The sequence below is a fragment of the Leucoraja erinacea genome, chromosome 17 (assembly GCF_028641065.1).
Source record: "Leucoraja erinacea ecotype New England chromosome 17, Leri_hhj_1, whole genome shotgun sequence".
Lineage (NCBI taxonomy): Eukaryota > Metazoa > Chordata > Chondrichthyes > Rajiformes > Rajidae > Leucoraja > Leucoraja erinaceus.
In genome coordinates, this window is record NC_073393.1 from 2,456,569 (window position 1) to 2,474,473 (window position 17,905).

Genomic DNA, 17,905 nt, shown 5'->3' on the forward strand with positions numbered 1-17,905 from the left:
GGGACAGGTGTTGCATCTCCTGCAGGAGTTGCAGAGGGGACGTCTCTGCAGATAAGGGTGGAGATGGGAACATGTGGCTAGTGGTGGGATCTCCTTTTCTATCTCCTTCCTGTACTTTTAGAAAGGGTGCTGCATATACATGCACCAGATGAAAGATGTATTGGCATCAATCAGACCCCAGCGCAGGGCATGCCTTTTTTAATTCTGCAATTGACATAAGGATGCATTATAAAGGACCATTGACACATGCCAGAGCCCAGCATTCCCTCTCCCTATATCACTGTAGATTCTTAACTTGTGTCTCATGCCCTCGACACCCCTTTGACTCTTTTGGAACTGTGCTACGCTGAGGTGTAATTTACAGTAGGGGCAACACTGTAACACAGATGCTGCCTCACAGCACCCAGGTTCGAACCTGACCTCAGCTGCTGTTTGCGTGGAGTTTGCACATTCTTCCTGTGACTGCATGGGTGTCCTCCCACACCTTTTGCATACTAATTCCCTAATATAATCTGCCTTCCAAAAGATGTGTGTTAGCAAGATTTTTTATTGTATCCGGACAATATTTCATGCAAAAACAGTACAGATCCAGTACTTGGTCAAGCATTTTAATAGCTTTTGTTGAATACATTGACCATAATACTTCAGTTAATTTACAAAGGAATTATAAAGCTTACAAGTATGTTACAGTGATTTCCAAAAGTATATTTCATTTCTCTAGTGGGAAATGAATACATGCTCAGTTGCAAGGATACATGTATACAAATACATCTGAATACAGGGAACAACCTTTTTAATCAATTTAGCAGCTCAAGTATGCAATGTGCCTAATTTTAGAATAGAGTTTTATAACTACTATAGAATTCAACACTACAACTATACCTATAGCAGAATATAAAGAGTAAGCATTCTAGGGAAGAAGCAATATCAATATCTAAAATAGACAATGCAAGAGTTTCAACATAGATTAAGGAAATTGACCAACAAATTTAGGAAGAACACAAATTAGGTCATGAACTCACCAAAAGCAGTGCGATTCATGGAGTACTTCTGATCCTGCTAATCAAGACTTTCCTATCCTTAAAATGCATTTAGTTTTTCACCCTAGATCACCCATGTAGCAGCTGTGTAATACAAGGCAGATACTACTAAAAGTGTGCCATTTGTAGACTTACAGACAATTGGAAAGCTTTAAAAGAAAAATAAAGTTGTTCTTTATAAGTTCAAACATGTGAATTACCCTGGTTTGAGAATTTAAGTGTCCATCGATGTTTCTCCTTGTTCAATTGGAGGCGATTTATCTGGTAGCTTCTTAAAGATGTAAAATGCTGAAACACATTTCTTATCTACATAGTGAAAACATTTAGCATATTCAATGGGGGAAATGTTGCTTTACTTTGACTTTGTTTAAAGAGTGGTGTGCAGTTTACTTTTATCTCATAATCACTAGGCAGGTCCCCTTTTCTATTTGGGTGACAAACCATAATGAGGACAAACAGAAACAATTGGCAGTTATGAATTTCTACAAAGAAAGGTACCTATAAAAACAAATGTACATGAAATTAGGCACCACCATATACAAAATAACTGCCTACCGATAGTCAAAATAACCAGAAACAGAATCATGCATCTGCAAGCATAAAACAAATCGGTCAAAAGAATTACATTTGAGTTTTGTATAATTTGGTTAGATTGATATTTCCTGTAGCATGATTCAACCACTAAAGCAGGTAGAACTGTGACATATCTATAATGTTTGCACTTTCAAGTTCTTGAGATCAATAAAAAAGGACATTTGCCAGGCCCAAAGTTTGATTGTTGGATTTTCTTTTCCACTAGTTCTCTCAAATCTATAGAAACTATTTGTATTCAATTAATTCAGTGTTGAATTAGAAAGTCAGTACCTTCCAGATTAAGACTTTATCATGACTGTGACATCGAACCTTACTAGTTTTAACACAGTTTGGATTATTTTGTTTAAAGTTATAATTTCCCCTTCCTTCATCCCTGTCAACTCTTTCAGTGCCACCCGCTCCTGTAAGAACTGTGATCCAAAGCGCATCAATGGCCATTGTGTATGTTTTGCAGGGCAAGCAACTTGCGGCATTGCAATCACACACTCCATTCTCAAATTAACTCCAAATATTTCTATTCACAGCAGAGTCTATAGACTGCAAACTGGATCAAAAACCCTGCCTGATGTTTTACCCGAGTCAATGGAGCCACAGTTAAAAAAGTAGGAATTTACTTGTGTTCCAGTTTTAAAAAAGATGGTCCCTTTGGTGAAAACACTATTGGATAAAGATGCTGAACTTTGGGACTCTCCATTCCCAGATTATGTTATTCATTTTAAATGTTGGAAAGGAGATGAACAAAAAGTAAGATACAATGAACCAGACTTGAAAACTTCATCAAAGGCATGTCTCCTTGCCCAAAACAGTCTTCATTTCAATGTGAAAGTGTTCAACTGCATTTACACAATGGAACACAAAATACAACCTGTTTAATGAGAGTTTAAGAATTTTATCCTCGTTCCAGTGCACCGATTTGATTGGCTAAATTGTTTTGAATTTTACAATATATTTTGTAAAATAGGAAAATGTTGCAACAATTGTGTTAAAAGATTATAAGGAAGGTCATCAAATAGTGTGGTGATTATAAACACCCTGCTTCTAAAGAAGACAGCAACATCAATATATTATGAAGGATTGTTTACTAATTAAGTCAACATAAGAAACTTGCTTATAACACTTACAATGTTATTTGTGTTTTTCTATTCAGATGGGTGACATTTTTCATTTTGTCAAAGTTACAATTTTACACTCTTTCCAGACGTGACTGTACCAATTAACCACATTCATGTGATCTAATCCATAGACTCAATTCCTTAACAAACATTTACTGCTCCATCCAAGTAATCTGAATCACGAGAAAACATTTTGCTTGCGTAAATATCCCACTTCAGTGTTGACTTTGAAATAAAGTGGAAAAAAACCGTAGTAAATCAGTGGTTTACTTAGATTCTTAGGCAATGTGCAGGAATTCAACCAAAGAGATTTTGCAACTGGATTGTAATTAAAAAAATTAAAAGATCAATTTAGTCATCATGATTAATCTATGTTCAAATTGAAATGGACAGGAACTAATCATGTTATGAAAGATAAAATATCCTTTAATCACATCTTGAAATATTTTGAATTTTTCACTAGTTCTTCCTGGACAGTACTGGTTAATAGATAGAAAATAATATGATACAATTCAATGGCAATCCTATTGTCTTGGCATGTCTAAAAGGCACATTCCATAACCATCTACGACAGAGAAGGAGGAGTGATAGAGATTTAACTTTGTTTTCTGGAATCTATAATTTGATGTGACGCTAAGTTACAACACGAGACCTTCATAAATTGGTCCGTCGGCCTCAGGCGATTCCCTTCGCAGGCGCAGGTGCTCCAGTGTATTGTGAAAGTGTTTGTTAATTTGTTCAGTTTCTTCACTGGATTCCAAGTTTGGAAGATCTTCCCTTATTTTTTGAATAAGCTGATTTAAGACTTGAATTGTCACCTGCAATAAAAGTTTGTTGGAAAAAGTCAGCTTTAGTTTAGTACTGAGATACAGCGCAGAAACAAGCTCTTCGGCCCACTGAGTCTGCACCGACCAGCAATCCCCACACCTGGTAAAAAGTACAGATTTTCCTAGTGTACATAACACAGATGCACGAAGCATATTGAAACAGGACACCATCTATCCCTTTGAATGGTATTGCTTAGAGCAGAGGAAATAGCCCTAACTGATCCTTTGAAGTTTCCATGTGACCAAGCATGCAGTAGAATAGGAAGGAATGAATGAATGCTGGAGATTGCTGGCTACGGACAAGCGTGGATTAGAACAATGCCCTGGGATTGGGTAGACGCAAAGACACTTCTGCTGCATTGGATGTTGGTAGTCAATCTTGATGTGGGATGGGAAAGTTAACAGTATCAAAGACTGCAGAAGGATGGATGACATGGGGCAGTAAAGAGAGGATGAGATGTTTGATTTTGCTGTTGTTTTGATGCTGCAGAAGCTTCAATTGGTCAAACACAAACTCCATTTCCTGCACTAACTAACTTCGTAACCCAATCTGACCACTTAACCACAATGAGACCAACGACAAATCGAGCCAGTGTTCAACCTCGCGTACAACCCATCTCCCTGGATATCACACATATCATGAGAAAATGTGGGCAACATCAATATATATTTGGTCTCCAAATTTCCAGTCTCTAATATATTCCAACAAATGCAATGTCACTCAATGAGTTAGATTAACCGATTAGACCTACAATAAAACATTTGTATTCAAGTCACCATGACTTATTACATCAACGATCCAGAATATCTGACTTTTTTTTGCACAAAGTAGCAATAAAACAAGTAGATTAAATAAATTTAATCTTACCGCCTCATTTTCTTTCTCATAAAAATATATATATCGATTAAGGATTTCAGTGAACAGCTGAACTTGTAATGATGGATCCATGCACTGATTTGCAATCTTCAAAGCCTTCTTCAGGCATTCCATCACTCGCTTGCCATCATGGATCTTTGAGGGAAAGTGGGAAAAAATGGCAATAATTCAATGTTAGCTTAAAGTTTAAACTATCTTTTTAACCAAGAATACTTCAACACACCACAACTGATCATTATGAGGCAAAGTTCAATGGAACAAGTGTTACTTTCAATGTCCTATTTGGAGTCAGAGAGAAACGGCCCTCAGGCCCACTATGTCCAAGCCAACAGTCAAGCACCCAGTTACACCATCTCCAGACCAATCCCATTTTATTCTCACCACATTCCCATCAACTCCCCCCAGATTACATTACTCATCCCGTGCACCAAGGACAATTGTCAGTGTTGAATTAACCTACTGACCCACACGTCACAGACAATGTTTGAGATCAGAATGGAGTAGAGATTGCTGGAGCTGTTCTGTTGCTATGTCATTGGTTTCAGTTTGACCATGATACATTTCTATTTCAGAATTTAATTTCAGATGATCAATAATATTTAGGCAACTGTAATGGCACTGTCTCAATATTGCAGATTCAAAGTTGAATTTGGATTTAAAATACCAGTTTTCAGAGCATAGACTCATGTTATTTTGACAAATATGGCTCATCCAATCCTATGTAATTGGACAATAATTGAGATGAAGAATCTCATGCAAACTTTTCCCCTTGAACAAAACGTAACCTAAATTGTTAACAGATGCTGGTTTACCAAAGAAAAAAAGTGCTGGAGTAACTCAGCGGGTTAGGCAGCATCTCAGACAACAACGGTGACAATTACGTTCAGAACCCTTCTTCTGACAATTAACAAATAGAGATGTAAATTGTGTAACGTGACAGGGTTAAAAATACTTTTAGGGTTTGTACATCATAGATCTTCACAGAATTATAGTCTATAACTTTTACCAGGAAATGCTCAAGTCCAGAGCAGACTTCAATAAAAGCATTACATAGGTATGAGGGTGAACTGTCATCTGACCAGCCATCAGAGCCTCAGACCACTGATTCAGGGTCACAAGTTTGAATACCACCATGGCTGCAGAGAAACATTAAAGTGCTGTTCTCAGTAACGATAATCATGAAACTACTGGGATTGTTGTAAAGAACCATCGGATTCACTAATGCCCTTCAGGACAGGAATTCTCAGAGTCAGCGTGATACAGTGTGGAAAGAGGCCCTTCGGTCCAACTTGTCCACACCGGCCAACATGTCCCAGCAACATTTGTCCCACCTGCCTGTGTCTAGTCCAATAAATATTAACGATTTAGACAAGGGAATGACACAAAGCTGGGTGGCAGTGTGAGCTGCGAGGAGGAGCTATGAAGCTGCAGGGTGACTTGGATAGGTTGGGTGAGTGGGCAGAAGCATGGCAGATGCAGTATAATGTGAATAAATGTGAGGTTATTCACTTTGGTGGCAAGAACAGGAAGGCAAATTATTACCTGAATTATGTCAGATTTGAAGGGGAGGTTTAACGAGACCTGGGTGTACTTGTACATCAGTCACTGAAAGTAAGCATGCAGGTACAGCAGCAAGTGAAGAAAGCCAATTGCCCTTGATTGCGAGAGGATTTGCGATTAGGAGCAAGGAGGTCCTACAGCAGTTGTACAGGGCCCTGGTGAGACTGCACCTGGAGTATTGTGTGCAATTTTGGTCTAATTTGAGGAAGGACATTATTGCTATTGATGGAGTGCAGTATAGGTTCACCAGGTTAATTCCCGGGATGGCGGGACTAATGTATGTTGAAAGAATGGGTCGACTGGGCTTGTATTCGCTCTAATTTAGGATGAGGGGATATCTTATAGAAACATATTAAATTCTTAGAGAATTGGACAGGTTGTATGCAGGAAAAATGTTCCCGATGTTGTGGGAGTCCAGAACCAGGGGTCACAGTTTAAGAATAAGGGGTCGGCCATTTAGGACTGAGATGAGGTAAAACTTTTTCAGCCAGAGAGTTGTGAATCTGTGGAATTCTCTGCCACAGAAGGCAGTGAAGGCCAATTCACTGGATGTTTTCAAGGATGGCCAGGTTACAGTTTGCCAAGAAGTACTTAAAAGAGCAACCACAGTTCTGGAAAAAGGTCTTGTGGACAGATGAGACAAAGATTAACATATCTGAGTGATGGCAAGAGTAAAGTATGGAGGAGAGTAGGAACTGCCCAAAATCCAAAACATACCACCACATCTGTGAAACACAGCGGTGGGGATATTATGGCCTGGGCATGTATGGCTGCTGAAGGTACTGGTGATATAACTGCTGATGGTAGTAGCATAATGAATTCTGAAGTGTATAGACACACCCTATCGACTCAAGTTCAAACAAATACCTCAAAACTCATTGGCCGGCGGTTCATTCTACAGCAAGACAATGATCCCAAACATACTGCTAAAGCAACAAAGGAGTTTTTCAAAGCTAAAAAATGGTCAATTCTTGAGTGGCCAAGTCAATCACTCGATCTGAATCCAATTGAGCATGCCTTTTATATGCTGATGAGAAAACTGAAGGGGACTAGCCCCCAAAATTGTAATTGCTATAATTTCTACAGGGTGAAATCAAAATGTATAAAAATACCCATTATTAAAATCTGACAATGTGCACTTTAGCCACATGTGATTTTTTTTCTATTACAAATCTCAAAGGCATGTAAATAAATTATGGGTCTTTGTCCCAAACATTATGGAGGGCACTGTAACTGCCAAGTTTGTGAATGTATAAGTTGGACGGTAGTAAATGTAATGATAATAATTCAAGGCAGAAGAAAATGTGGAACTACAGCCTGCTAGCTTGATATTAATCAACAGAAAATGCTGAAATCTACAATTGCAACATGCTAGGAAAGTAATTTTTCAAATTCAGATTGCAATTTGTAGGCAAAACCACAGGACAATATTTCTACTGAAAGATATGCTCATAGTCAGAGTGGTAGTGTGGAAACAGGCCCTTCGGCCCAACTTACCCACACCGGCCAACATGTCCCAGCTACACTGGTCCCACCTGCCCGTGTTTGGTCCATATCCCTCCAAACCTGTCTTATCCATGTACCTGTCTAACTTTCTTAAATGTTGGGATAGTCCCCGTCTCAACTCCTCTGGTAGAATTGAATTGAATAGAATTTATTTGCCACACAACCAGGGTCGGTGGTATTTGGGTTGTCAGCAGCGGTACAATAATAAAGAACACACAGCCATAGAACATAGCTTGTTCCATACACCCACCACCCTTTGTGTGAAAAAGTTACCCCTCAGATTCCTATTCTATCTTTTCCCCTTCACCTTAAACCTATGTATCTGTTCCTCGATTCATCTACTCTGGGCAAGAGGCTCTGTGCATCTATCCGATCTAGTCCTCTCATGGTTTTATACACTCAATTAGATATCATAAGAGGACATGCTACACAAGGTTTCCTAGTTTAGAAGTAATATTCACAAAGATGGGGGCTTTGTGTCCAATGTTCCCGATGTTGGGGGAGTCCAGAACCAGGAGCCACAGTTTAAGAATAAGGGGTAAGTCATTTAGAAGGGAGAGAGAGAGGAAACACTTTTCCACACAGTGAGTTGTGAGTCTGTGGAATTCTCTGCCTCAGAGGGTGGTGGAGGCCTGTTCTCTGGATACTTTCAAGAGAGAGCTTGATAGGGCTCTTAAAGATAGTGGAATCAGGGGATATGGGGAAAAGGCATGGACGGGGTACTGATTGGGGATGATCAGCCATGATCACATTGAATGGCAGTGCTGGCTCGAAGGGTCGAATGGCCTACTCCTGCACCTATTGTCTGTTCCAGAAATACAAATCAATGGAAAGAATAAATTGATGAATTGGTATAAATATTGAGGCTTTGGTATTTACAAACTGTGTTAATGAATCATATAAAGGGGCAGAGTAAAGGGAATACAAGTTTCCAGATAATAAAACACTTGGTTATAAGGGAGTATTTTGAAATCCAAAGTGTAGGTTAATTGAATTGACAATATGTGACATTTAGAATATTTATCACCATTATAGACATTAGGCAAAGCATTGTTTTTAAGTTAATAGTAAATCTTGTTCAAGCGCTTTTGATTGCAACATGCGCCTTAATTTAGTTCAACAAAGAAACTGACAAGTTCTGATAAATAAAACAAAGTAGTGTGGTAAGAAATTAATAACCAATGTGATAACTTTTACTGCAAGGTGTTTGGAGAAGGAGATTAAGCCAACATTGTTCCAATGTATATAATGTTGTTGAGGCAGCAGTTCGAAGTTGTGGGCAGTTAAGCTGCTGCCTTCAACGAGGGTATTCTTGCCATTTAGGTTAGTGAAAGGTTTAAACAAACGATTCCTGGGATGAAAGAAGAGTTGACCATCAAAGAGATTGAGTAGAAGCAACTTGCATTTTCTTGAATTCAGTGGAATGAGAGGGCTTCTGATCAAAACATGAGGGGCGACGAGAGATACAAACATAAAATGCTGGAATTACTCAACCACCGAACTAACGTTTCCAGTTGAAGTGTGCCCACTACTGTTTCAGGAATGCCGAACCCCACTGTTCTACTCTGTTGAAGGGGTTTCCACCTGAAACGCAAGCTGTTCCTGTTCCCACAGATGCAACCTGTCCTTCTGTGTATTTTCAGCATTTTCAACTTTAGTTCAGATTTCCAGCATCTGCAGTGTTTCTTATTTTCATAGGCAATAAAGGGCTAGGTGTTGAGATAGTCTCACAGGGCTGGGTTTGTGAACCAGAGCAGAGGTTCACTGTAACAATAATGTCTTCATTCAGTTTCCACATCCCTTTCAGTAAGGAATTCCAGAGTATCTAGACTCTGGTATTTGAGTGTGTACAGCTGATATTCTAAGAGATCTTTGATTCCTAGAGAACTGGGGACAATGGCAATTTATGGAGTAACTCAGCGGGTCAGGCAGCAACTTTGGAGATAAAGGACGGGAGATATTCCGACCTGAAATGTCACCCCCCTTTTTGTCCAGAGATGCTGCCTAACCCGCTGAGTTACTCCAGCACTGTGTCTATCTTCAGTATTTACCAGCATCCGCAGTTCCATTCTACACATTTCACATATAGGGCACCCAATAAACCTTCATATATTAAAATATAAATGTAGGTACCACCTGTTGTGAAACTACATTAGCATAAATATGAACACAATGTCCAAGTTGTTAAGTTTAACGAACAACTTGTAAAAATGTCACGCGTTTAATGTCACATGTTATTACCTCGTCACCATTCTTATCCGTGTTCCGTCCAGACCAGAATAGGTGCGCGCAGATGCTGACGGCACGACACTGATCGGGCTTTTTAAGCAGCTTTGAGGCAGCCAATGCACACTGCGTCCTCAGAGGCTCATGGTTCTCTTCACTAAAACACTTCATCCGCTCAAACGTTCCAATTATCAATGTGATTGCTGCCAGCTGGGCCTTGGAATCACTGATTTCATCTTCATACAATGAGAATGCCTGAAAAAGCACAATTTAAAAGTGTGGAAATGGTTTTGAAACTGGCATATCATCGTATTCAGAATGCAGGGCTTCACCATAAACTTACACATTAACGGTATTGCAATCTATTGCACTCAGTAACAGACCACACCAAGTATCCTATTTTATTCAAAATAATATATTTTGGTAAGTCAGTAGGGGAAAGAGACTCACAGAGTTGTATTAAAAACACATTTTTTTTTAAATGTGCGTTTTTAAATCAACATTAGAATCAATAAAGGACAAAGAATGGAGAACACAAAGAACTGCAGGTGCTGGAATCTTGAGAAAAACCGTGCTGGAAGTAACTAAGCGGGTCGGACAGCATCTGTGGAGGGATGACGTTTCGGTTTGTGACCCTTTTTTAGACTGAGCCAAAATTGTTCATTTGCTTTAAAATAGGCACCTCCAAAACCCAAGCCTTATCCCTTACAATTTTTGAGTATAAAAATAAGTTCTTACATACACAATCTGCCAATCCTCACCTGTGACATGAACTCATACGCCACAGTTTCATGGTTCTCAAATCCAATGTCGCCCGCTGCAAGCGCCCCCTGCAGGAACAGGCGCAGAGGTAACTCTGCAAGCTCCGCTTTGATCAGCGCACTGATGGTCTGGTGGGCAAATGAAAATATCTTCTGGCACTTCTTTTCCCACTTTTCATCCTGGCAAAGATAACCAGAAAATATGTTTATTTGAGGAATCAAAGTTTGGAACCAGTCATTTTACGAATGATGTTCGCATGGCATTTTTACTCTAGTTATGATTATATAAAAGCTAACCTTTAATTTCACTAAATTTAAAAACATGCATAATTATACTTTAAACGGTCCAGTGAAATGGTCAAAATAAAACAGTACCGCACAAGAACAGGCTCTTTGGCCCACAATGTCTGTGCCGAACATGATGCCAAGACCAAATCTTATTTGCCGAAACATAATCCATATCCCTCTATTCCTTGCGTATCAAAAAGCCTCACATATCATGTGCCTTTCAAAAAGGCTCTTAAACCCCATTATGCATCTTCCTCAACCATTATCAACAGCAGAACGTATCCAACCTCTCATCACCCTCTTAGAAAAAATTGCCCCACACATCTCTTAAACTTTTCTCCCTCTTACCACCTACCCCTTACCTCTAACAATTGATTTTCCCATTCTGAGAGAAAATGTTCTGACCGTCTACCCTATTAATGTTATATACTTCTATCTTGTCTCTCTAACAATCCAAAGAAAATAATCCATGTCTATCCAACCTCTCCCAGTAACTAATGCCCCCCAAGAGGAAGGCCATTCTTGCTATTGAGGGAGTGCAGCATAGGTTCACCAGGTTACTTCCTGGGATGGCGGGACTGACAGATGATGAAAGAATGGGTCGACCGGGTTTGCATTCACTGGAATTTAGAAGGATGAGAGGATATCTTATAGAAACATATAACATTCTTAAGAGGATTGGACAGGGTAGATGCAGGAAAAATGTTTTGATGTTGGGGGAGTCCAGAACCAGGGGTCACAGTTTAAGATTAAGGGTAGGACTGAGATGAGGAAAATCTTTTTCACCCAGAGAGTTGTGAATCTGTGGAATTCTCTGCCACAGAAGGCAGTGGAGTCCAATTCACTGTTTTTTTTCAAGGGAGAGTTAGATCTAGCTCTTAGGACTAAGGGAATCAAGAGATATGGGGAAAAAGCCGGAACTGATTTAAGGTGATCAGCCATGATAATATCGAAGGGCCGAATGGCCTACTCCTGCACCTATTTTCTATGTTTCTAACCCAGGCATTATTCTGGTAAAAATAATTGAAACAAAGATCAGGACCCCGGAACACTTCACATGCTATTGACAAAGGATTAACACCGCAGGACTGTAGACTTTGTGGTCCACTGAAAGGCTTCAGCACCATGACAGGTTAAAATTATTACTACCCTGTGCAGCGTCCTAATTCCTCACGATATCACTACACACAGTAAATCATCTTCATGCAGCCAGCTTCAAGGACACACAAGATAAATATAGGAGAGGAGGTTAATACACAAAGATTTAAGTAGATTAATTTAATTTGGGTACATCTTTACAACCAAAATAATTCAGTCTTAACATTTTAAACTATTCTGCTTTCTGTTCTTGCAAAGTGGACATCCTCAGTTTTGCAGATTAAATTCCATCTGCCTTGCCCTTGCTCACTTACTCCGCCAGTCTATATCTCCCAAAAGTCTATTTTCTCTTCACATTCCACACTGCCACCTAGCTTTGTATTATCAGCAGACTTGAATACTTTGCATTCCCTCACCTAAATCATAGCTACAGATAGTGATGAGCTGGAGCCTCAGCACCAATCCCACTGGAATTATACAAGGCTAAAAATAAACGGAGATAAATCTGTATATTGTACACATCTGGTGCAGCTGCTCTGAAACTAAAAAAAAATCTCAGTAATCAAAGCAGCACAACAAACTATTCACTTTCTTTGCTCAGATTACAGTTTTATACATGTTAAAAGACTGCACCTTACCACTTTTGAATTCTCTTTATAGCAGAATGCTAGTTGGTAGGCAGCAAAAACTAATGGTGGTAAAGTATAACGTATGCGTTGATTTCCACCAGCACCAAAGTGTTTTCTGGCACTGTTTAAAATCTGATGGAAGAGAGATTAAGTTAAATCAAGAGTTAAGAGTGTTTTATTGTCATATGTCCCAAAATGGAACAATGACATTCTTACTTGCAGCAGCATAAAATATATGTAAACACAGCACTCTGTGCAATCATTGAAATTATTCAGTATTCAGTATTCCTTTAATATCATTTTCACTGAGTACTCGCATACACAGAGGAAATGAAAAAATGTTGTTCGATCAGTTTCCATTCAGTGTAGTTAGTAAAAAAAGGATAAATACATAGAGCTTTAAAAACAAATTAAAATTACCATGTCTAAAAACAGAAAGTAGGCCTAAAATTTACAATAGAATAAAAACAGACATTCCGACTGACAGTGGCTTTACTTTGACAGGTGCCTAACTGTCAAAGTATGGACGAGGTTGAATGTGTTGGTGAACGATATTTGGGGAGGGGACACAGTCCGTTAATCAGTCTTATTGCCTGTGGGAAGAAGCTGTGGAGCATCCTGCTGGTTTTATGAGAGGGATAGACAGAGTTGACATGGATAAGCTTTTTCCATTGAGAGTAGGGAAGATTCAAACAAGAGGACATAATTTGAGAATTAAGGGACAGAAGTTTAGGGGTAACATGAGGGGGGACTTCCTTACTCAGAATGGTAGCTGTGTGGAATGAGCTTCCAGAGGAAGTGGTGAAGGCAGGTTCGATTTTATCATTTAAAAATAAATTGGTATGAAATACATTTAGGTTAAGATGCAGGATGGATTCTTAACTCCTACAGTATATTGCTATCATATTTGAAGCATTGATGATTTTGGAAATAGAGAATTAACTTAAATCTTTGGACAGAGGCTTTTATAGTGATAAAGAATAAAAGGCTTCTGCACTCCCACCCCAGTTGTAACATTGACGCAGGTAAACGAGAGACAAGCAGAGTTTGTATTTTCACTATAACATGAGAAGCTAACATGATCCTCCTAGGACAGAAGTGGTAGCTTCCTCTCAGATGAGCTGTTCCAGAAGGAGTGGTGAAGGCAGGTTCGATTTTATCTGGTATGAAATGGGTTAAGATGCAGGATGGATTCTTAACTCCTACAGTATATTGCTATCATATTTGAAGCATTGATGACGAGGTTGAATGTGTTGGTGAACGAAGCACTCGAGAGGGGAAAGGGATGTCCTTTGGGATCATTCATTTGTAATCTGTGAATTTATTGCCATGGCTGCCTCCTCAGGGGCAGCACAGGGATCTTTAATCACATCAATCTAATATGAACAAGATATGTCCTGTGGAGCGAAGAAGCTGTGGGGCATCCTGCCGGTTTTTATGAGAGGGATAGACAGAGTTGACGTGTATAAGCTTTTTCCATTGAGAGTAGGGAAGATTCAAACAAGAGGACATGATTTGAGAATTAAGGGACAGACGTTTAGGGGTAACATGAGGGGGAACTTCCTTACTCAGAATGGTAGCTGTGTGGAATGAACCTCCAGAGGAAGTGGTGAAGGCAGGTTCGATTTTATCATTTTAAAATAAATTGGATAGGTATATGAACGGGAAAGGAATGGAGGATTATGGTCTGAGTGCAGGTAGATGGGACTAGGTGAGAGTAAGTGTTCGGCACGGACTAGAAGGGCTGAGATGGCTTGTTTCCGTGCTGTAATTGTTATATAGTTATAAGAGTACTAAATTCAGACACATATAGATCCAAGTGAATTCTCTAAGAAAACCAAAACTGGGAAGTTATTTTAAAAAGTAAGGCAATGAGGTATCCTAGAAATGAACCAGGTGTAGCTCAGCATTGGTCTTTTTGTTTGAAAATGGCAAGTTAACTTACAAGATATTGCTGGTCAGGATCCTCAGATTGAAGTAAGTGAATGAATCTACCAACAAGACTTTGTTCTTCACCAAAATCCTCTGGGTCAGGATCTTCTGCCGGCTGATCAGGCTGATCTTGAATCAGTGTTGATACCAGGTTCAGTATTGCATCCACCTATTTATAAAGAAAGCACAAAGACATCATTTTACAATCCACGCTGGCAGCAAGGATCGGAAGAGTCAAGAGTGTTTTATTGTCATGTCCTGAAACCGAACAATGGACAGGTATACAAACATAGTGTTCATTTGACACCATAATAAACAAAAAATAGTTCAATAAATAAAAACAATATAGCGCTAAGATAAATACAATGCCCTCCCAGTCGCTAGTGCAACTAAGACAGTTTATTGTTCAGAGTTTAGCTGGAGTTTGTAGTGTTCAATAGCTTGATGGGTGTTGGGAAGAGGGTGTTACCGAACGTTAGTTTTCAGGCTCCTGTACCTTTATCCCAATGGCAGGAGTGAAATAAGAGCATGGCCAGGGTGGTGTGGGTCTTTGATGATGCTGGCTGCCTTCAAGCCAGTGACTGCCGAGAGCCATATCACCAATGATAAAATCCAATTATTATCCTTGAAGATAAGGATATCCTTATTTTGACTAAGGTCAATGATCATTACGGAATGTTAGCTCAATACAGAAGGTGATCAGAACAAATCTTTTTGACAACAAGTCAACAAAATGTGAACTCTTCCACTCCATCCCCACAACAAGTAAAATAAAAATTGTTACAGAGGCTTTGTATGGTTAGAACTTTGCAGTAGGAATATTCCTGGAAACCAAGTTCCACAAAAAGCACCAAAGCCAAAAGATTATTTTTCTTCCAAAATATAGATGTGCTAACAAATTAAACTATAAATCCGGGTGGAAGATTGTGACCTTCACATGGTCCGCCCTGTTTCGACTAATGCAATCAAGTCGACGTGCACACATAGAAGGTCAAATAGAACAAGTTGTCCAACTTTAGGCTGTGCACACCACACGAAAGAAGACAAAACTTTAAATCCCCAAAAAGTTTAAACAGTCTTCAAAACTTTTAAATCAGCAGAAAATATAAATACTTTTCAAGATTCAGAATGCATTTCGAAAATGAGTCATCTTTTGCATTACACCCAATTGCTATTACAATCATGCTGGAGAAACTCAGCGGGTGCAGCAGCATCTATAGAGCGAAGGAAATAGGCAAAGTTTCGGGCCGAAACCCATCGTTTCAAAACATTGCCTATTTCCTTCGCCCCATAGATGCTGCTGCACCCGCTGAGTTTCTCCAGCATTTTTGTGCACCTTCGATTTTCCGGCATCTGCAGTTCCTTCTTAAACACAAATGCTATTACAATCAATTGTTTAAATACAGACTTTCCCCCATTGAAGATAAAATAAATAATCTCACCTGTTCCTGACCATTTATTTCTGTGTTGTACTCAAGAGCATTGCTCAGTATGTAACAACTCATATTTTTGCGTGATTCATAGTCAAAGTATTCGAACAAAGGATGGAAGTGTTTCAACTTCAGGACAGTAAGTATATTATTGTAGGTGTCAATGGGAATCTTCAGAAGCCGTGTTAACTCTTTCGAAACTGCACTGCTCGTGGCAATACTATTGGCAGAGAGGAAAAGAAACGGAAAATTCAATCAAGGTTTTCAACACCTAATATATTTGTTTAAAGATCGATAGTTGGTTCTGACAATGTAACAGAATCTTCAATTATCAATTCCGCTACAAGCATATAAAAATACATACTGTTCAAGATTAAGTTTGTTGAAAATATCCACAGTGGTTTCAAGAACCTTATCAACATAGTCCACCCGTTCTGGATAACACTTCATGGCCAAGTTGATAAGAGACACTTGTAAAGACACCACATCCTCGGATGGCATATCCTGCCTTGACTGAAAATATAAACAAAGTCACAAAGCGTTGTTTTTTGGACAACTCCAAAGATTACTTTTTAGTAAATGGAAGAATGTCAAAGTAAGGCCAAGATGATACCAGTTACTTATATTCTCCAAGTAAAATATTTACAACAAATTATAATTCTACGCCAGCATTTTAAAAGTGAATTTCAAAACAAATCTTATATCTTTGTAGCTTTACTTCAAAAATATGCCACTTCCTCATTCATGATACAATGACTCCCACTGTGAATGATCCGTAAAGGGAAGTTATCCACGCCTCAGCAAAAACATACACAAAAGGTAAACATTTCCATGTATTTTATAGGAAAGGATTCAAAAATTGACATCAACACAAAAGGAAATGATGTTTGAGCTGGTGACAGAGCTAAGTTTTAAATGAGACAGAGGCAGAGATTCAGGGAGAGAATTTGCGTTGATTCTAGAAGATGCACGTCCACCATTGGTGAGACAAGATAAGGAGGGGTCAAGAAAGAAAGTGTTGGAAGATCAAGAAATGAAATGCCAGCAGAGGGATTGAGGGTCACAATGAATGTGCTAGAAACAATGAAGAGATTGAACAAATCTCACAAACACAACATTTGAAGCAAACATGTAAATGTCTTGTGTTGGTGAATTGAAGATTTCTCAACTACCCAGCCAAAAGTAATTTTTTACTCAATTTCCAAGAGATTTCTTAACCTTTCTCTGCTTCAGAAACACAGGATTTCAAGCTTCACTGACTGTAGTCATGGCTGACAGTGGGTGAATCTACACTGAACAATGTAATAGAGACATTCAATGCATAAATCTAGAACTATTTCACCACATGACTGTGTTTTACCAGTCACCTCACACACATTGATTGAATTGTGTGCACCTTTGTGTACAAAAAAGCATTGGTTTTTGTGGTGGATTTGCAGTGATTGTGTTCAAGGGTGCAGTCAATTGATGGATGCTACAAGTAGTGAACGCAAAGATGTATTTGGTTGCAGCAAAATAACTTGTTCTTCTAATAAGAACAGAGTTTTCAACCTTACCTGGATTACTGTGGCGACTTGTTGAGAAAATATGTCAAACAACTTTATGTCAGCAGGAATCCCGGGACCATCTTCACGATGCGCAAACAAAGCCAACCTAAAATTTGCAAAAATTATTCAAAATTATAAGCACAAGCATTACATTTCTCTCAACGTCAGAACATTGCAAAATAATTTACGGTTTATATGACCTCTGAAGTACAGTCACTGTAGTAATCTTGACATCTCAAAAGCCAATTAGTTTATAGCATGTTCCTATTAATTGCAATATAGTAAAAATCACAATATTTTGCAAATATAGTAAGTACAGACTTAACATAGAAACATAGAAAATAGGTGCAAGAGTAGGCCGTTCGGCCCTTCGAGCCAGCACTGTCATTCAATATGATCATGGTTGATCATCCAAAATCAGTACCCTGTTCCTAATTTTTCCCCATATCCCTTGATTCCATTAGCCCCAAGAGCTATA

The 17,905-nt window shown here is 38.9% G+C and overlaps 1 protein-coding gene across 1 annotated transcript in view; it reads right to left on the reverse strand.

The window, feature by feature from the left end:
• Positions 1-592: 592 nt before the first annotated feature.
• vps35 (VPS35 retromer complex component) overlaps positions 593-17,905 on the reverse strand; it is a 43,153-nt gene continuing 25,840 nt past the window's right edge. The window contains exons 9-17 of the mRNA XM_055648373.1: positions 17,437-17,533; positions 16,245-16,393; positions 15,893-16,100; positions 14,464-14,619; positions 12,528-12,650; positions 10,504-10,683; positions 9,758-9,997; positions 4,442-4,585; positions 593-3,564 (exon numbers count right to left, since the gene is read on the reverse strand). Of these exons, the coding sequence (XP_055504348.1) occupies positions 3,385-3,564; positions 4,442-4,585; positions 9,758-9,997; positions 10,504-10,683; positions 12,528-12,650; positions 14,464-14,619; positions 15,893-16,100; positions 16,245-16,393; positions 17,437-17,533 (1,477 nt within the window). The 3' untranslated portion in view covers positions 593-3,384. The remainder of the gene's footprint in view (positions 3,565-4,441; positions 4,586-9,757; positions 9,998-10,503; positions 10,684-12,527; positions 12,651-14,463; positions 14,620-15,892; positions 16,101-16,244; positions 16,394-17,436; positions 17,534-17,905) is intronic.